At 44.5% G+C, this 21,267-nt stretch overlaps 1 protein-coding gene across 2 annotated transcripts in view; it reads left to right on the top strand.

Annotated features, from left to right (window-relative positions):
• LOC144791585 (metal cation symporter ZIP14-like) overlaps window positions 1–21,267 on the top strand; it is a 205,439-nt gene that overhangs the window by 141,186 nt on the left and 42,986 nt on the right. For both annotated transcript variants that reach the window (XM_078666307.1, XM_078666306.1), the window contains exons 6-7: window positions 14,691–14,879; window positions 15,538–15,745. In XM_078666307.1, coding sequence (XP_078522433.1) covers window positions 14,691–14,879; window positions 15,538–15,745 — 397 coding nt within the window. The remainder of the gene's footprint in view (window positions 1–14,690; window positions 14,880–15,537; window positions 15,746–21,267) is intronic.

Raw genomic sequence — 21,267 nt, 5'->3', positions numbered from 1 at the left:
CCAGGTTCGTGGTATTGCCATGTGTATGCAAGCGATGTGATTCAAGTAGATCAGATTGTAAAGATCTAATTGTATCTGTATGTTCTGATGTTCAGCATGCAGCAGAAAAATCAGGGTAAATCCATTCATAAAGTGGTTTAATTCATTGTGCATATTCAGGTATGTATGTCCTGCCAAAATTCAGAAATGCTAGCAGGGACTGCAACTTTTTTAGTGTGTTCAAAGGTTGAAATTGTGCACATTTCTCAACAATGCATAAGTTCATATTCTAGGAAAAGAACACTTAAAAAAGCTAAATTAGACTTTTTAAAGTTGAACTTGTAGCCAGGATCAGAAAATCCCAATATTATGCGATCTACTCTGGCCAAGTGGGGTTTTAATTAACGTTAAGTAGATATCATCTACATAGGACAGAGTGTTGGGGTCAACATCATGAAGAATTGACACAATTCATGCAGCAAAACCCCCCTGGGCTATTTTATAGCCCAGAGAAATAATGCATTTGAAAACAAAGGGCGCTAAAAGCGGTCCAATCTTGGCTTTGAGGAGCTAAATTGTGACCGAAGAAACCATTGGAAATATTATAATTATTATTATTATTTAGAAGCTTGTAAAGCGCTCAGCTACCCCCAAAGGGAGTGTCCCGGCGCTGTAGACATGCGACAACCAGAGAAGATCAGTGAGGGCTAAATCAGAGAGAAGAGCCAGGTCTTAAGTTTCCTCCGAAACAAAGGCTCTGATGTAAGAAATCTGAGCTCCAGCGGTAGTTGATTCCAGAGTTTGGAGGTGGCCACCGCAAAGGCCCTGCCACACGTACGTGCAAGACGGAATCGTGGGGCAAACATTATGCGAAGGTGATTAGATCTAAGGTCCCGTGTCGCTTGTGTCATCTTAAGTCTGTGCCTCAAATAGGCAGGGCCTCGTCCATTAAGAGCTCTGAAGGCAAGGACCAAGGCCTTGAACTGTATGCAGTATCTCACTGGTAGCCAGTGCAGTTTGGCCAAATAAGGTGAAATAGAGTGGTGATAGGGAATATTACAAATCAGCCTGGCCGCTGAGTTCTGCACCGTCTGAAGACGGTTAATGAGATACGCCGGGGCTCCAACATACAGACTGTTTGCGTAGTCCAAATGGGACGTTATGAGAGCATGGACTACCGTCCTACGAGAGTCAAGGGGAAGGAAAGGTATGATTTTTTTGATCATTCGAAGCTTTCCAAAGCAAGATGCCGAAACTTTATTAATTTGAGTTTTACAGGATAAAGCTGTATCAAATAGGAAACCCAAATTACGGGCAGCTTGAACTGGTACCGGGGGGAGGGGGTTTACGTTCAGACGGCCACCAAATATTAGCGGGAATAGGAGATTTCTGGTTAAAAAATAAGACCTCCGTCTTATCAGTGTTCAATTTTAAATTGTTAGAGGCCATCCAAGAGGCGGTGTTCACCAGGCAATGGCGGAAATTAGCCAAGGAACTTTCAGAGTGGTCTTTAAAAGAGAACACAAGCTGAGTATCATCAGCGTAAAAGACCACTCTGACGCCCCAGGATTCAACCACTTTCGCCAACGGCATCAGGTACACATTAAATAAAAGGGGACTGAGTGCCGATCCCTGCGGAACCCCCCCATGTCAATGGCTTCTCTGTGGAGATAAATGGTCTGAGGAAAACCTGTTGAGTTCTATCCGTCAAAAAGGATTTCACCCAGGCCAGCGGGATCCCTCCTATGCCTACCTCATGAAGGCGAGCCAGCAGGATATCATGCGAGATGGTATCGAATGCTGCGGATAGGTCGAGGAGAACCAACATGGCCTCCTCTCCCCTATCCACACATTCGTGAATTGACTCAAACACTTCTAGTAAAGCTGACTCTGTACTGAAGTCTGGCCTGAATCCTGACTGGGTATCATGTAGCAACTGGTTAGATTCTAAGTATTCGGACAGTTGCTCCTGTACCGCCTTCTCCAAAACTTTTGCTGGCTTGGGGAGAAGTGAGATAGGCCGGTAGTTGCTGAAACATAGTGGGTCAGCATCAGGTTTTTTAAAAATTGGTAGCAACATCGCATGTTTCCACAAGGAAGGGAAAAGACCAGATTGCAGGGAGGTATTCCATATTTCTAACAAAGGATTAATCAATAGCGGAGCTATATCGTTCAGAATCTGTGCCGGGGCTGGGTCGAGCGGGGAGCCCGATTTACATTTTAGGAGCAGAGACAAAGCATAATCTTTAGTCAGGGGTTTAAATGAAGTAAACACTTCGGCATAAGTAGTGCCATAATCTGCAGTTACTGCTATAGGGTTCTGATGGATTGTTGCCGTAATGTTAGCGATTTTCTCATAAAAGAAATCTGACAAACCATCACTAAGCAATTGACTAGGAGCGACGGGGCAGGCCAAGGCAAGGGGATTAGCAAACTCTTTAACAATGTTAAAGAGGGTCTTGGTGGAATTTTTCGCCCTTTGAATTTTTTCTGCAAAGTGCTCTTTCATGATGCTACGTTTGAGTTTATGAAACTCTTTAAGAGCCGATCTGTAAAGGGTATTGGCAGCCGGGTCGTATGTCCGGCGCCATGAGCGCTCCAATTTTTTGCATCTACTTCTGTTCTCTCGTAGTTCCACTGTGAACCAGGGAGCTGAAGGTTTAGATCTTAGGGAGGTGAGGTTCTGCAATGGCGCAATTTGCTCAATAGCAGCAGAAAGATCTTTATTAAATGTGGATACGTCTGCATTAAGATCAACAGACAATGTGTCTAATCTACTCCTCTACGTTTGCTCCAGGGCATTGCATGTAACCTTATACCATTTTCTGCCCTGTTCTCTGATAATAGATTCCAAATTGGGCGGCCGAGGTATAGTCACCACAAACGGAATCAGGTAGTGATCAGACCACGTGAGAGGCAGGGAGGGGAGAACCTTAAGGTCAGCCCAATTGGAAAAGATCAGATCAAGGGTGTGTCCTGCAGAATGTGTAGGACCCCTGACTCATTGGGTCAGATTCAAACTTTGCATAGAATCTAAGAGATCATTAGCACGTGAACAGCTACTTACATCGACATGATGATTAAAATCCCCTAATACCATGAAATGGGGGTGTTTAAGAGACAGATCTGCAATTGCCGACAGCAAAGAGGCAACTGCGGACGGGGGAGTACCAGGAGGGTTATATAACAGGACACCCAAAAATATGGCGGTGGAGGCATCTAAGATGGAAAAATATAATGCCTCTATAGGCCCTAAATTGGGGATTTTCCTGGATGTGATTGTTAAATGAGTTTGTAAAATGACAGCGATTCCGCCACCAGACTTTGATCCTTCACGGTTTATACCCATTAAACATATACAATGTAGTTTTATATTTTTAAGTACTGCATTATTGATGAGTGCTGTACTGTGTGTATTTTGCCCTGCAATTGTGAGTGTATGGCTATTTAAATGTCTATAGTCCAAGACAATGTGATAGGAACTATTTGGTTTTAAAACAGGAAAATGGGGATTATTCACCCGAAAGACACGGGGTTCAATTACTCCCTGGTACTGCAGTTGGGAGAGAATTTATTTAACTGGTGCCTTAGTGTCCCTTACCTGTGGGGTGTTCCGTATGGGTATAATATGATAAGGAGAATCCTTATCTCAACCAACATGATTGTGATCAAGTGCAGAGGCCAATGCAGGCTTGGCCCATTCAACTGCATAATCTTGTTTGATCTCGTCTCTGATCAGGGCAGAAAAGGAAGGAAGAATCACATCCTCTCCGGGGGGGGGGGGGGGGGGGGGAATACAAGTACAAATGGTGGGGGCCAATCAACCTCCGCCAAGAGGATACCATAGGACAAAGTTAAATATTGCCATAAGATTGCTTTAATGATGTGTTTAACGTCACCTTCAATTTGAATATCTAATTGGTCTAATCTATTTGAAGTGGCTACGCATGCATCCACTGTTTCAACTATAACAAAGGTATCAGTGGCTTTTGCTACCAGAAACTCGAGGAGATCCAGCATACTATGGTGACTTCTGCCACGCTGTCACTGCCGTGTTCCTGTTCAGGAGGGGGTTCTCACTGTCTATAGCATATTTAGCAGTCAAAGCCGCAACTTTCTATTTCTAAAACCGGGCTCTATATTGAGGAATCTTGTCCTCCTTCGTTATCTTCCCGTCAGATGAGCATTGTTTCTGCCTTTTTAGTTTCACATACCCTTCCTGTCTGCGTTCAAAATCGTCGTCCTTTGTAGTACTGCTGTCCAGACGAATCCTGAAAATAACGAGGAGAACCTGTATCAGGAACCCGATACCTGTCTAGAGTCTTTATTTTAGTCTGATCACAAAAATCAAATCACCTCCCGGAGGGCTCCAGAAGTAGAGGACCTCTGCGAGGTTTACCTTTCTGTTGTTGATTAGATTTAGCCCTAGTTTTTTTTTTAGCAAACTGGCGGACTGGTCTGGTTTCCTTATCAGTATTAGGTTTGCTAATAGGTGGTGCTGATGGCCTGGTTCCTAAATGATTGTGTCCTAAAGATGTACATACATTAGCAATAATTATAGGCAACTCAAGTTTGCAGTCGGCTACTGCCACCGCAGTAAGTTGCTGACATATAGCTAGAGATGCTGCTTCACCTTTAACATTAGAAAGAGTCATTCCGGAGACCACAGAAAAATTACCCATTAACTTTATCCCCAAATCTAGGGCAGGACCTGCCCCATGTTCAGTCTGTATCTGTTTGAGAACGTTTGAAAACAGCCAAGAGGGAGTACCATGACAGATCGTATAGACTGTGATAAAAATTGTCCCCAAGACTGGGAACAATCGCAGTGGGTAAGCACATAGTTAAAATTCTATGCTTGTCTTGTGGTCCCATAAGAGGAAACACAGCTTCAAGTTGATCTTCTTTTTTTTTTTTTTTTTTTTTTTTTGAGGGTGGGGGGGTTTGGGCTATCCAAAATGGAATTTCCTCAGGACTAGTGGGTCTTTTGTCCATAACTGAGGGAACACTTACAGGACTAATAACAGGCTCTGCAGGCAACTAGGCTTGTGTTTGCAGGCAAAGTCTCGCTGGACCAGCTAACTATGTTCATGAAACTGTGTTAGGCACCTGTATAAGACACAAAGAACATTGTGCAAACATTGGGTTTGCACGAGATTTATATTGCCTAAATCAGGGTGTATATCCAGCTAATGCCAGCCAAGTAGACCCCTCATTACTTGAGAGGTCCCATTCAAATTCGCCCAGGCACATGGGGAAGGGCGCCATTTAACAAAGTCTGGTGTTCCCACACCGTAAGAGGAATTTCACCTAGAGCATATGGTCTATATTCAGCAGGTGCCTGTGGAACAGTGTATTAGTTAAAAGTGTTTGTATTAGCATCCACAGCTGGAAATGTGACCCAAGAATAAACAAGCATTTGCAATGCAATAGGTCTCACATTTACGTGAGTTTAAGGCATTATACTGGCATTATAAATGACAATGCCTTTTATTTATGTTTTGAAAACTAATACATAAATAAAAGGCATTGCCTTTTACAGTGCCAATTGCTCAAACTTGCATAAATGCGAGACCTATTGTCTATCTGTACCGTACGTTTCCTATTGCATCGCATCATTCATGCTTACTTGTTTCTTTTGTCCCCATCTTTTAATTTTTCCTCATCCCTGCATTCTTAAATTCTCATGTATTCTTATTTGTTTTCTTTACTATTTATGTTTCTTCCTTTAAGTTTTCTTTTTACTACATGTTTCATTGTGTGGCTGTTGCTGGTTTTCTTTTTTTTTTTTTTTAAACAAACTTTATTCGTGAATGAACAATCCTCACATTTGAATGTAGTATTTACGGCAAATATACAGTACAACACGTTTTTCATTTTCTTCCCCAACCCCCCGTTCATAGCAGAGCGTCATCGTCTAGTACATAACTCCCCAGTTGTGCGTTCAGTAGGGAGTGACTCTGTTTACTGCAGGGTTTGTGTATGCCCACCCACACGCTCCCCAACGATCCCTCTCCCACCCTGTCAACTGTGGTGCTCCATTACTCCTAACAGGTCTAGCTTTTGCTCCCCCGCTTTATCTATTCTCCCCCAGGATTATTGAGCCGAAGTTCTTCTAACCCCCCTGGTGCTATCCCTGGGCCCGTTGTAATCCGCATTCTTCCCTCAGGGCCTCGGTGGCTGGTCCGTGCCCTCCAGTTCCGATAGCATGACCTCCCAGTCCAACGCTAGCGGGGTTTTTCTCCTACCACCTTCTTCCTCCTTCCTAAGGGCTGCCCCCTCTATTCTGCCCCACTTCACAACATCCGCACTCCATGTTTCTATCCTAGGCGCTCTCGGGGACTTCCATTGCATTGTGATTTTCCTAATTGCTAAAAGGAGGCCCAAGTCCACAAATCTCAGTTTTGGTTTTAAAGGCTTAGGGCGAGGCCGAGCGCCTGCCAGGCAATACAGCGCACCCACCGTCACTTGTATCTGGGTCACCTCTCGTAGCGTCTGGCACACCTCGTTCCAGTACCCACTCAGCCGCGGGCACGACCAAAGCATGTGGAGGAAACCTGCCTCGTCCGCTCTACATCGTGGGCACTGGTGGGAGGCGGTAGGGAACATCTTGTGAATTCTGACCGGGGTAAGGTAGGCCCTGTGGAGAATCATGGCCTGTATGTATTTAAATCTTGCATTTCGAGAAACTCTCTTAGGGTGTTCCAGGCCCACCAGCCAGGTTGCGTCTGTAAGCTCCTCTCCCGTGTCCCGTGCCCAGGACTCCCTCAGTGCATCGAGGGAGAGTGCAGCGTGAGTTCTAATCCCAGTGTACAGCCATCTAACCAAGTGACCACCGGCCCCCATGTAGTGTACCAGTTCGTGTTGCTGTGGGTGAGTGCGCTGTGGCGTCCAGGTTGTTCTAATATAGTGAGAGACAGAGGCATGTAGCATGTAATGCCTGTCCGAGGACCCTGTCACGTGTATGAAGGTGGGGTAATCTAACAGTAGGTCGTCTCCGAAAAAAGTGCCCACGTTTTCAATCCCCCTCGCCGTCCAGTCTCTAAGGGCACGTTCGGTCAGCCGTCCCTGTGGTGTTGGTATACCTAGCAGTGGAATGTTATCTGCATAAGGCTTAGTCATGGACGTATAGGCCAGAGCCTTTCTCCAGCACAAGAGAGCAGTACGGAGCAGTGGGTGGCATTCCTGTGGGATTTTGCTTCTGGGCAGCAACAGGGCATGTAGGTCGCCCTGTGCAAATCGGCCTACCGTCCATCCAATTTCTTGGAGATTCCTCCCGGCCAGCCAATAAGACAGCCATTGGAGTTGGCTGGCGTAGAAGTAGCCACTGTTTTTCATTTTAATTGGGATTCCTGCGCCAATTTTTTCTATTTATGTTCTTCCTTTCTGCATGTCCTTTAGCCATTTTTTTCTTATTTCTTTTCTTTTTGCATTTTCTTTTTTATTTTCCTTTCGCTTTCGGTCTCCCTTTATTTGCTTTTCTTTCTTTCAATTTTTTTCTCTATTCCCTCTTATTAAAATGTATTTCTTCACTTTTATCTTGCACTCGGTTTGTGTCCTTCTTCCAACCCCATTATTGCCCATGCCTCATTTGTCCTTGCTCTTTCTTTCTTGTTCTCTCTACGTATTCTTCCTTCCCCAATCTCTCTCTGTTCATTTAATCTCTGTATCTTCTCCTCTTCCTTCCTTTTGCTCCGTGCTATAATTATTATATCCCTCCCTCCAGGGCCAGCATTCCTCGGCACTCTGGCGTGAAACCCCAGCCCACTACCGGGTTTCGATATTATTCGTCTCTCTCCACCCCCAGCTCCTTGTAGCATGCTCTGTTCTGTGTGTATTTGGCAGTGGGTGCTGCTACACCCCCGTTAAAGGTTAACGAGTGGGTAATTAGCCCATTGTTTTGCAGGCTGGGGCCTCCCCCGGCGCTGGGAGCCGTGGCCCTCTAAAGGTTCACTGTAATCACTAATATACCCTTTGAAATGCGGCAGGACAGCGGCCGGTGGCCTTTGTCACGGAAATTAGCCCTAGTGTTTGCAAATGTAGATGCGGTTACACCAGACCCGGAAAATGGAGGGAACCGCAATATATTGAACGCTCCTTTCCGGATTAAATCTACATCAGAAAATGCAGAATAATCCTGTGAAATCCTCCCCCTTGTTGACATAAAAAGGAAAAGGGATCTTGAAAAGTAAACCGTCGATTTGTCAAGGCTGCCGCTGCTCCCCGTAAACAAAGAGGTGCTAAAAGAGGTGCGCCTTTTCCCATTAAGCTCATGGGACGGCAGGGTAGGACCCTCTGGGTAGCACTAACAGAGCCACGGAATCCCTCGAGCCTGCCATGGCATAGCTCACTTAGCGGGTTTGAAGCGCTAATAGAATATATCGTATTTCACCGCCGGCCCAGCCAATCTCTCGACACTCTTCCTGACCGTGAAATAATTGCGTCTAATGGGAGGACTTCAGGGTGCAAGGGACAGAGCTGGACTTTATTTCTCCCCTTAAATTCCTTCCCTTCCCGTTTCCTCCTCACCCCTTCTTTCTTTCTTATGCATGTTCGTCCTTGCTCTAAATGATGATTTTAAAATCTTCTTTACCCTCACTGAGTGCTGTGGAGCGCAGGGAATGGCGCTTCGGTGGCCTTGTGCACCTGTGGGATTAGACTCACAGTTTGTACTCGCACTGCGATATATAAGTGCAGGGAGTGCTGACCAGGGCAGGAGAGACTCCTGCTCCCGGAATGTGTGTGCAGGTCATGGGTGTTCACTCACACTGAGCAGGGCGGTAGCCAGTGTGTCACGGGCCCCGGTGCCAAGAAGGAAATGGGCCCACTGGCTGCTGTTTGAACTGTGAAATACAAGAATAATCTAGGTTCAATGGGCCCACAGGCCCCTAAGCAGTGGTGCCACTGCACATGCTGCATCTGCTTCGAAAGGTACCGAGCTGTCTGAAGTGAAGCTCATTGAGCCTGGTGCTGGTTCACTGCTGAGACCAAACCCTGAACAAGACCCCTAAGCGAGTGGAGTGGAGTGGAGTGGAGTGGAGTGGAGTGGAGTGGAGTGGAGTGGAGTGGAGTGGAGTGGGAGATGACTCACCCGGGTCTGTGGGTTTAGGCACTGATTATATCCACTCACACTGAGCTGCGTGAAGTGCTGGGAGTGACCCTCAGAAAGACACCTGTCTGTGGAATTACACCCGAGTGGTCACTTGCACTGAGCTAAGCGAAGTGCAGTGTCGCACGAGCTTCAGTGGTGTCAGGCAGGCCCTAAGTGATCACTCATACCGGTGTGGCGCGCCGTTCAGTGAGTGCCTCTCATGTTCACTCCTGCACTCGCATCTGTCGGATCGGACCTGCGATGTTCCCTCCCCAGGATTAGCCTCTTGAATCAAACTGTGTCTTGGGAGCGCACGGGGCAGCGTGCGCTCCCAAGACACAGTAATTCATAGGGCTCTGATATAACCAAAACCATATATGCGGACCCTTAAGGGTCGGGCCCCCATGCTGGACTGTCTTTTCTGAGCTGAGCTCGGCAGGGTTCCTTCCAAGTGCTGAGAATGTGCCATAGCTCAAGCCGGCGCTGTGCAGCCAGACAGAAGCTTCAGCGCCAGCAAGGTAAGAGGGGGCCTGCTGCGCTCTCACCATTGCCAGCTGCAAAAGCACTTTACACTTAGAGCTTCATCGCATAAATGTATGTATCTTCTATCTCTTATCTTTATGAGGCCATGTGTTTCTAATTAGCGTGGAGGTGCTCACTGACCCTACCTCTCTAAGGAAAAAAATCTTGACAAATTAAGATTTTTTTCCTTCGACAGCGCGCTCCTCCACACAGATTAGAAACACATGGCCCCCATGAAGATAAGAAAGTGCTTTGCAACAGCAGCAAAGCAGACGTCCCTGTCTGGATCAGCCAGAGGAAACTGCGAAAGGCCGTCAACAAAAAGAACTCCTTTCCAATGGCAGGCCACCGTTTAGCATAAACCGTGACGCCAGCCAATGAAAATGAGAGGCGGGGCTTCTAGTACACCATCTCAAATCTACTCGCTCTCTTACAATATCTTGTTTGCACCGCTTTGCGCTGCAACGCTAGACAAGACCTAAAAACTTTAGAGCAATATGCAGCTACCGCTTCTACTACAAAGATTACAGGAGCACAAGCATTAGGGACTCCATGTTCTATCAAATGTGTATATGCCGCAGTTCAGCAGTTTAACACTATAGGTTGCGCCATTACGAAACTAAGATGGATTCAAAGTGTAACACAAACTGGGTTTAATCCTTTAAATAGTCATGTTTGAAAAAAACAGCAGAAGTAGGTACTCACTGAATACTGAATTCCCCAACACCATGGACGTCTCCGATAAAAGGGGCGAGGTTATTGTGGACAAGTAAAAGCACTACTCGGGGTTTCCACAAATAAGTACCGTACCAAAACATTGGTGGCGCCATGGTGCAGGGATTCTGCTCAGGAAGAGAACTGTGCCTGGGACCAAAGGACCTCAATATGTAGGGACTGAGTCACCATACCACCTCAGTATATATGAGCCCGGGTCCGACTAGCTATAATGCTCACTTGTCCTCCTTACCTTTCCAGAGAGACAAGTGGTTTGGCACCCCAGAACACAACCCTATCGCCCCTCTCAGGGATCGCGGTAAGGGGACATACCCTTTTGCTCTCTCACTCGTACCTGTACACAATAAAAGAGAGACACAAAGGAAGTTTACAATGTTTATTTAAACTATCGTGCTCTAAGATGCAATAATTGCGATACAATTAGAAAACAAATACATGTCAATAATATCATCAGTATGGTTAATAAACAATATACAGTAAAGAGCCCTGTCATGTTATCTGACAGATCGGCCTAAACCCTCCCCCACTACTAAAGCTAAGCAATTCTAGATTACAGCTCCCTGGGTTTATTGGCAGACCCCATACGTTAGCATGCATGGGTAGATGTTCTACTTCTCAGCGGACGCAGTACTCTTGTTTCAGGACCTGGGGGTGGGGTGGGGGTTTAGGACGATAGCTATTTGCCACGCCACCCTCTCGACTGAGCAACAGAGAGCTCTGCTTACTCAACCCCGTCGGCATTGATCTATTATATCTGGGGTCTCTAACTTTCAGCGCCGGCCTGACGAGGAGCAAAAGCCCTATGATGAAGCATGACAGCCTCCGGGTGTGTGAGGGCAATCCGTAAAAGACCTGAATACTCCTTCACTTCAGGAACTGCACAGTCATACATTTTACATACCTTAGTTAGGAGCACATGTGCAGGACCTGGGTAAAAAAGCTCCCGGCCTCCCAACAGACTGGATCGAGTGTCTCCAGCCCTACCGCCCACACAGATCCTATGGACCTTGGCCCTTATCAAGGAGGCCTCAACTTGTCTACAACCACGACCAACCAGCAGCTGTTATGAGGCTCGCTTGGTACTGCTCCAGATTACCACATCTGATCGGAATCAGTTCGAAAGTAGTATTTTTCCTGGCCGTTGAACCACATCTAGATCACCCTGAGAAGTTAATTTTAATGAACGAAACGCGTTGGCTGGAATTCAGTTCTGTCGGATGAAAATAAAAAACTCACCTTTTTTTTGCAACAACTTTGAGTGAATATACTTACTGTATGGACGACCTGGGTAGGGCACCACTCCAAATGCTGGTGCAGTTCTTCACAAGGCTCCACCCATCTTAGTTGTTGGCCTTCGTTGACCATGATTGTCTTCTCAGCTTCATCTTTAACAGGTCTTTCACTGGCTTGTATCTACCGGAGAGTTTGATTGCTATGCCTTAGTTCTTTCAAGCTTTCGGCTTCCTGGGCTTCTGTGACAAGACCATTGATGAATCTTCACTTGTCTGCTCCTAATCTTCTCTTTGCATCCTTGTTGGTATTGGTGTATTCGCTTTGAACGTTTGGATTCTGCAGAGAGTCTCGATGGAAATACATTCTTTATGTCGGTGTTTCCTGGGACCCGCTACCTCCTGGCAGGTTTATGTCACTGTTCTTTTGATTTTCTCCCATTGGCTTTCTACTGGGTCTCTGTCGTCCTCTAGTTCTTGTAGGACAGGAAACTTTTTACTGATGGTGACTGAGTATTTATGTGCATCTTTGAAGAGGGTGGTGATATACCGCTGGCATTTGTTTGTCATTTCCATCAATGCTTTCTTCAGCTTTAGCCTGGCCACGACAAAGTGAGGTGATGACCTCAGGCTATGTCCACTGCTCTCATCACTCTCACATCCTGCAGCGACCTCCAGTGGAACTTCTTGGCATTGCAGACGTGGTCAATCTGATTGTCTGTTGAATGATCTGGTGACACACACGTTGCCTTGTGTATTCATTTGTGTGGGAATACACTAACACGTATCACCAGACCGTTCAGGGCACAGAGATCTGCAAGCCTTTCACTATTCTCGTTCATGTCGCCAAGGCCATGGTTTCCCATGACTTCATCGTACTCCGTGTTATCACTTCCAATCGTGGCATTGAGGTTCCCCATCATTATTGTATTTTTCTTTGTGCGGAAGGTTGCTGGGACGATTTTTGGACCCTGAGTTTCCCATCCAATCGGAGCTCTGTTGGCTGCTGTCACTAGAATCAGTGCTATTCCCCGAGTATGTGGGGCGTTCATTTCCTCGTGTCCAAAATACAGCAGCATTCCTCATGGAGACCTTCTTTTCTGTCTGGACAGTATCCATCTGGTCTCACTGATGCCAGGCAGGGCACAGTTGCATTTTTTCACCTACCTGTGCAGTGTCATCGACAAGCCGGGTGGCACAGATGCCGATGTCAAGTCAAGAATCCTCAAAGCAATGGCTGCCTTCATTTGTATAAAGAAGATCTGGAGCTTCAAAGACCTACCGCTGAAAACCAATATCAGACTTTTAACACCAACGTAAAATATATCCTTCTATATGGAGCAGAAACTTTGAGAACAGTGACAACCAACAACAAAGTCCAGACCTTCATCAACACCTGTCAGCGGAAAATCCTCCAAATCCGCTGGCTAAACACCATCAGCAACAACAACCTATGGCAGCAGTCTTCCCAACTCCCCGTTCAAGAAGAAATCGTGAAAAGAAGTTACGGGCTGAATTTGTCACACCCTTTGCAAGCCTCATCAAACCCCACCAGGGAAGCCCTCACCTGGAACACTCAAGGGAAAAGGAAAAGAGGAAGGCCAAGATATACCTGGCCTCGAGGCTGACTGCAAGAAGAGGTGCACCTGGAGTCAGATAGAAAGAAAAGCTCAGGACAGAGATGGCTGGAGAGTTCTGGTTGATGGCCTATAACCCATGAGGTGTAGTAGGCATAAGTAAGTAAGCAGTTCCTCCCAAGAAGCCTCAGTGATGCATGGGGACCTTATCCGGCTACAGTCCAAATGTCTTGAGCAGCAGCATCATGCAGTCCATAGTCAAACACTGGGAAAACTCACACAATCTTGACTTTTCAGTCTGTAGGTACCCAGTGCCCTAGATGTGTTTTAGCAATCCTGTGTCGCTCTTCAGTGTTTCAATAAATAGAGGCTAGTTATTTGACATGCTGTTGACTTTAAGTTCGGATTTACTTTTCCAAATGGCATAGGAAATAAGACCACTTTGAAAAGCATTGGGCCAGTATTAACATTGACAAATAGAAACAATGGACCAGCCAGTGGAGCATCCATACAAAGTTGTTAGTTTGGAGCACATAACATATTGGTAGGCAAGGCTGATATGTAATACATTTATAAAAGGATTGGGTGGATGAGCAATATTGAAAGAGTTGCAGAGGCTTTATGGATGGAAAAGGGATCTACTCTGGTGAGCAGAGGATCTACTGACTACCTCATATGTTACTCTGCCCTTAGACTCTGTCTGCTGCAACACAACTGACCCTATTTCTGTCTATTGCATCAGCCTGTTGCCACATATTGCCCACCTACCTCTTTTAGCTCTACGATCAAGGTGGTTATCTAGAGTATGATCAATTACACCGGAATGTTTCAAAGTAACCAAGAAGTTGTTTCATTGGAAAGCAAGGCATAGAAGAAGCTGCATTTTCTTGGTTTTTAAAATCTTTGCATAGAATCAGCAATTCCTGTCATCCACACTGATCTGTCGACCAGTTTTTTCACAGCCTTCCACAGCTGTACTGTACCCTTCCTCACCACGACAATAAATTCAACTTCTCTCTGTTGCTGTCTCCCCAAGAATAGGCTTTCATTAAGTACACCTGGCCTCCCTACTGAGAATGCTCCTCTCCAACTGTGGTTCAATCCAGCTGCTCAAATGCTTCTATCCACATAATATTCACTACTCCTCCTTGAGAGTCTAGTTTCATTGCATCCATCCCTTTCTTCCCCCTACCATGTCGCACTCTCCTGTGAGACATGAAGTAGTGTCTGTGCCACCCTCTTCCTATAACTTTGATATTTGGCCTGCATGACCATTTACAGATCTGCTTTCTAGTTTTACTGCCCTCCGGTGAGTCCCTTTTCTCATCTTCAGCATATTCGGACCATTGAGCCCCTGTGATACCCCCAGGTGTCTGTAGCTTGCACTCAGGTCACCGTAGCTTCATTATCTTTCCTTTTCACTGTCTATTCATGTAGTTCTCTGTAGGCATATGATCCTTTTCTTTGTATTGATACCTAGGGACTGCTATGTACTACTTCAAAACTCTTTCTCTGTGATCCATCTAACTTTCCATTACCCTTTTCCTTTGCTTGTAGCACAGTCACGGGCACAGCCACTACACACCAGAGGGCCTTACCTCCAAGAAGGACCAGGAGGAGGGAGTGACCGAGAAGTTGCAAAATGGTGACATGGATCACATGATTCCGGCGCTGCGTGCCAGTGAGTCAGAGATGAAGAGTCCAGCAGGTGATGGAAAGGTCATCGTAGGATCCCTTTCAATACAGGTGAGCCAGAGTGCCACAAGCAGATTCCAATTCTTGGAGGATTTGCTCCCAATGTTGCAAGCAAATGTATTCGAAAATCCTACCAATTGTGGAAAATGCTGGTAGAAGGATTACTAGGACGAGAGCAAGGTTTACGCTTAAGGCAAAGTTAAGTAATATACATAGATTTTGTTATCTTTTCCATCTTCTGTTCCATATGTGTCACCTTGACCCCCTGTGGTGATTTTGTACCATTCTTTTCCATAGTGATGTGTTCAGTTTCCTGCAACGTCTATTTTGTTTTGCAGCCTGCAGTGCCTGTGTGACTCCTTTCCTCTGGGTACCATGTGTCCTCTTTACCCTAAGGATGGCCTATCCTAACACTGTCCTATTTGGTGTTTGCATGCATCAACCATGCCCTTTGAGATAAACCTATGTAATCTCTCCTGTGTTTGTATGCAGTTCTTGCTGTTTTTGAAAACAGTATACCATTATTGTTCCTAATGTTTGTATGCACTACCCCTGCCCTGTCTACCCTTGTGCCATTCTAAATCTCATTCATCTCGAACTGCTATCCTTACTGTGCGTGTTGCTTGTGCTGTGTTTGTCCTTTTGCAGCCCAGGTGTGGGTGTCCTTGGTGCCTGTTTATCATATGATTGTTTCTGGTTTTCCTTGTAGGATCTGGCGGGCTCTCAGGGCGCCTGCTACTGGCTAAAAGGTATACGTTACTCTGACATCGCCACTCTGGCTTGGATGATTACTCTCAGTGACGGACTTCACAACTTCATCGATGGCCTCGCAATCGGGGCCTCCTTCACTGTTTCTGTCTTCCAGGGCGTCAGCACTTCTGTTGCCATCCTGTGTGAAGAGTTTCCTCATGAGCTGGGTATGATTTATTTTAATTTTTCCAGGGATCTAAAAAGGTTGTGCTAATGGTTTGCAGACGGGAGGAGTAGAGTGCACCTACAGCACATGAGAGGGGAGACCTAAATTGTATAGCCTGCATGAGTGAGGTGAGGTAAATATGAGAATGAGTAGGATGTGATGCAAGCCTGAGGTGAGCTGAATTAGATGTGGAAGGAAGAAATTCAACATGTGTGATGCGAAAGGATGTACTGTATGTATGACGTAATGTAGAAGGTATGCTACTCGAATGATGTGAGAAGGAAGATTTTCTACATATACCAGCTAAGGAGGTGTGCTTTATGTAGACGTAGAGGGCATAATATGTGTATTAGGCAAAGAGGGGGTCCAGCATATGAGTTTCTGAAGTTCGTCTGCAAGTGAGTGTTGACCTTAATCAAGTGTGCTATATGAGGTAAGGGGGGTGTTCTTGCTGGAATGAGAAGATGCATAGGTGAAATGCCCATATATATATATGATGAAGAGGTGAGCAGTATAAAGTGAGGATTGAGTTCTACATTAATAATTACTACACTTCTATTATGCATTCTACCTTTTTGTCTGGTCTCTAGTTGATAATGACAGGTGTTAATAGTGAAGTGAGGGCGTACAATATGTATGAATTGAGGAGAATGGTTTGCTTCATCAGGTGAAGTCAGCATGCACTTTAAGGCTAGAGTTTGCTCTCCATGTGATGTAGATTGTACTGTATGAAGCAGGTGAGCATGGGAAGCTACTCTATTGGGTGAGAAGTTTTTTTCACTTGTAGGGTGAAGTTTTGGCATGTGTGAGAACAGTGAGCAGCGGTTTTCTAGTGGGATGTCTGTTCTCTTTTCGATGAGGAGGATGCATTTTTCCCTATATTAGCTGAATGGGAAGCTCTACAACACTGAAATGTTTTAAAACACCTGTAGAGTTGAAGGGCAGGTTTACATAGTGGACATCAAATCCCCTTTAAATTTGGCACCCTTGCCCCACAATTCACACTTGCATGAGACTATGAGAAAAGACAAGCGTTTGAAATCTTCAAAGCTGAAATGTAGGGAATAAAAGTTTACCCAGCATGCCTCAAAACTCCAAAAATGTGGGTATTGGTGACTCTGGAACTTAAGAAAAAGGCTTCATAGAAGAAAGAGCATCAAAGCATCATCACTGAAGGCATCTATCATCAACGAAAGCCACGACTGTAGTTCAAGCAAACTCTTTCACTTAAAAAAATGTTTTAGTACCCAACATTACATCTTCTTCAGCACTACGTATGTTCTTTGCTGCAGGATATGTTTCCTCTCCAGATAGCAAAATCCTAACCCTCTGTCTGATGGACAGGCAATTCTGTATTCATGTACGTTGTTCTAAAACCCTTTAAATTAGATTTCCAAATGTATACAAAGTGGCAGAAGACATTTCCCGTTAGGATCTCCACTATGATATTACATTCATGACCGGGCAAATGTCAGGCTCAGCATGTGCTATTGAAGACTCACTAAGACAGCACCTTAGTGAACAGTTTTCAAGATCCACACCATCTAGTGGTAAGGGCTTGGAACGGTTTTTCGGAGTGGGGGGGGGGGGGGGGGGGGTAGGTTGACAGAGTCAATATTTCTCATGAGGACGGTAAATAAATCCACTATGATTTGGATGTAGAAGCCATCTTGAGATATGTTTTTCAGCCATCTGGTTCAGATCTGTAAGTATGTGTGTCAGTCATTGTCTGTGTCATCGGGACTGAAGGGAAAATCGTGATTCATTTGGGGCAGTTTTTTGCAGCAATGGGTGATTTAGACTTTGAAACTCAGTGGTTTATCTGGCCATGTATAACTCTCACATTTCACAAATGTATGGGTTTTTGCTGTCTTCTTGAGGAAAGACATGGAAAACAGTGCCACTTCTACTATTTTTGACATCAATGCCAATGAATAGATAAACGCAAAGTGTGTAATTTGTGTCCGTTCTTGCTCAATACATTGAAAACCTAGAGCGAGAAATACTAGGCTTTCATGTGATGATGTTTGGACTTGAACCAAATTGTAGTCTATCTGAAGCTACAAGCACAAAGCAATATGTGATTGCTATTCAGCTGAGCATTGTGCTCTAGATGAAGCCCATGGTGCTGGGGTAAGAGAAGCTCCTAGACTTCAGGTCGAAAACTCTTCATAACCACCACCAACATTTATTGTTATCCCTTCACTAAAAATTCTTCAGTGCTCAGCAGCTCTTGATGTTGAAAAGATTTCTTCCAGCATAGAAAAGTACAAAACTATCCATTACCAAGAGTCTATGCAATTCTCAGGAAACCTAATTAGAAAAGGCCAAAGGAGGAGTTATTCTCCACATTTGCCTCCATTGCAGAAAGATGATCACTCCCTCCGTCTGTCCGTCTCTCACCCAGCATAATACAATGTTGTCTGTTTCCTTGTTCCTCACCTTAAGCCTTGCAGGATCAGCGTGATGTTTGTCATGAGAACACATAATCAAGGAGGAGAAACAAATAATCTGTGAGGACTACCATACCTATTTATCTTCAGAAGATTATGGGCAGTATCTCATGTACCCATCTCCCTACGTCCTATCCAGATCGTGTGAAACTTTAACTCGTGATTATGTAAAGGCGACCTCATTTGTATGGGATACTGTAAGAGGAATAAGGCTCATTTAAAAAAAAATACTCTTTAACTCCACTGCAGGACAAATATCTGTTTTACCAATGCTCCTGTGGGTGTTTTAACAAGGCGCAAAGCTCTTCCAGAACCTGTCCACTGCAAGAGTGGTAACACCATGGGTGGAAAGAAGTTTCAGCCTGTTCCTCAGGATCTCACATTTGCAGTATACCATCTGTGGTCGGGTTGTAAGAGATTGGTGAAGGGCAAGTTCATTAGTCGTCCCCCTCCTGACAAGTTAAGCACAATACTTGATATAGTAGATAAAGATGTATATGCAGGCTAAGCTAGACAGTGGTGGGTTACAGATTCAATACCCCTCGGAACCAGGACTGGAATGAGTTACACAAAAGAAAAGTAGCAGTGGCTGCGCAAAAGTATTGAAGTTGTTTCCAATACCATTGCAATAAGTGTCAAGATGTCCTCCCTCACGGCTTCCTCCATTTGACTTCTAGGTGACTCCGACTACGTACAGTAACTCATTCAAATTAGTGTGATGTCACTTTATTGACAAATATATCCTAGAATTTTTTCCTCCGTGGAACTTAGTAATTTGGGAAATCAAAAGACTTCCCAGATTCGACCTCAGTAATGTAGAATTATGTTAATAAGGCACTACTGGGGGATATTTCAATCTCTTGCAAGTGTAGTTGCTAAAATCTTCTTTATTAAAAAAGATCACCTTTGCAAGCAAATAAAATGTAATTGGCTAGCCTAATGCGAACGTTAAAAAAAGCAAAATCTGATTTACCTTTATTAACTAAAATATGTGTTTACATTTAAATATGTAAAGACCATGTTGAAGGAATTTGAATGGAAACTGGAAAGGTGTTGTAAGGATGGCACATACCCACATCAACTGCCAAAATCATACACATATCAAATAAATTGGATAAAGGGCACAAGCTTTAAACTGCTCACTCAGTATGCCCATAAGATATGGTAACGCGAATTACAGAACAACAGACGTTAAATATTCATATATTGTTTCATAATGAAAGAGGCTAATGTTAATGGTGCAGTTTACTCAGATGAAGTTGGTGGGGTTGCAAGTGAAATGGAAAACGTTTTAGGAAAGAGGCAAACATTTTGTTAAGGTAATCTGTTGATTGGAGATTCTTTACAATGTACATTTTTGTGTGTATTATGAAACCGGTAGATAGGCTTAACTCAAGAAAGAGGAGGTATCAAATTGACTTGATTCAATTAACTTCATCGATGTAATCAATCACTCTTCAGATCTAAAAAGGTTGTTTCAGTTTCTAGACTCTCAAACCCACAGACTGACATCCTACCCTGCTCCCTAGATGTCTCTGCTTCTCCTCCAAGCCCTGGGCCTTATGAAATGGCATCCATGTAGCTGAAAGACATGTTCTTGCGACCAATTCCTCCTCACGCTTTGCCCAGGAATCTTTGCTGCTTCTGATGGACACTTTTGCCACAGATACCTCATTCTCTGAAAATGGCAAAGCCACTGCGTGCTTGCTGGGCTTGACCTCCCAGGAAAGCAATTCTACTAGTAATACTGAAAGGTTGATGGCTAATCCATAGCACAACTGTCCTGTCAAAGGCAACCTTTACAACTGATCCAAACCCCCCAACAAATGTAGTGTACCTTTGGGAGATGGGTGGATCTAAAGGATGTCATCACTACTACCAAAAACACCAGCAAGAGTATCCGCTCAAGTCCCGACATCTTGCTCTGGTCCCTCAATTCCAACCCCACCCCTTCAAAATGCTGTGCCAAATTATATGGAGGACTCACTGTAGAACACAACAAATATTCAGGTTTTTGTGGGCTTCAGTGGAGCAAAGAATGGCAAAGTGGTAACCAAACACAATTTCTATTGTGTTACCCTTTATTTTAAGATCTGCCATGGTTTGCAAAGAAAGACCCTCTTGCTGGCTTTTGTGCTCATTCCACTAGGGCTATGGTACCTTTGACTTCTCCTAGTAGAGTGTTCCAGTTGCTGTTTTTTTTTTATTTTTTTTAAATAAAGCAAATACTTCAATTCTGTCCATGGGCTTACTGAAGATGTTTACAGGGGCAAAAGAGACTAGAATACTATCAAAGGTCAGTAAGGAAGCAGTAATCACAATCGTACCTAAACCTGGCAGACCAACTGAGAGATATGATGCGTATCAACCTGTACTTCTCAGGATTGAGCCAAATATAGTAGTAAGATGCTAGCAAAATTATTAACATTAATCAGGGAGACGATGGTCCACATGGACCAACATGGCTTTCCACATACAGCCACCAGGCATAACATAAGCTCTCTGACTAATGCATTAGCTCTGAAAAATAGACTAAAAGCCCTCCAAGCAGTTTTATAAATTGATTTTGAGAAGGCTATTGATTTACTAGAGGAGGAAATGTATTTGCATTTTTTTAATCATTTAAACACAGGATCAACATTTTTAGCATGCACACTCTACACGGTACCACTAGCTTGTTGGACTGGTAAATAAAGAGTATGCTATCACAGCCTATCCCAATTGCACATAGTTACTGTTCGTGGTAATACTAGACCTAAGGGACGCCTATTTCCACATTCCTATACATCCTGCTCACAGGAAGTATCTAAGGTTTGTACTGGAAGGACAACATTATTAGTTCAAGGTCCTTCCAATCGGAGTGACAATGGCACCACGAGTATTCACAAAGTGCCTAGCAGTAGTAGCAGCACATCTCAGAAGACAACAAATACATGTCTTCCCTTATCTGGACGACTGGCTCATAAAAGCAAAATCATTCAACCAGTGTGTTCAACACACACATCAGACAATTCAAACATTGCACGACTTAGGGCTCGCAATCAACTACACCAAGTCGCATCTGCAACCC

Source organism: Lissotriton helveticus, chromosome 11 (assembly GCF_964261635.1).
Source record: "Lissotriton helveticus chromosome 11, aLisHel1.1, whole genome shotgun sequence".
NCBI classification, from domain to species: Eukaryota; Metazoa; Chordata; class Amphibia; order Caudata; family Salamandridae; genus Lissotriton; species Lissotriton helveticus.
The sequence above is the reverse complement of the archived record's forward strand: the minus strand, read 5'-3'. Positions and strand labels throughout refer to the sequence as shown.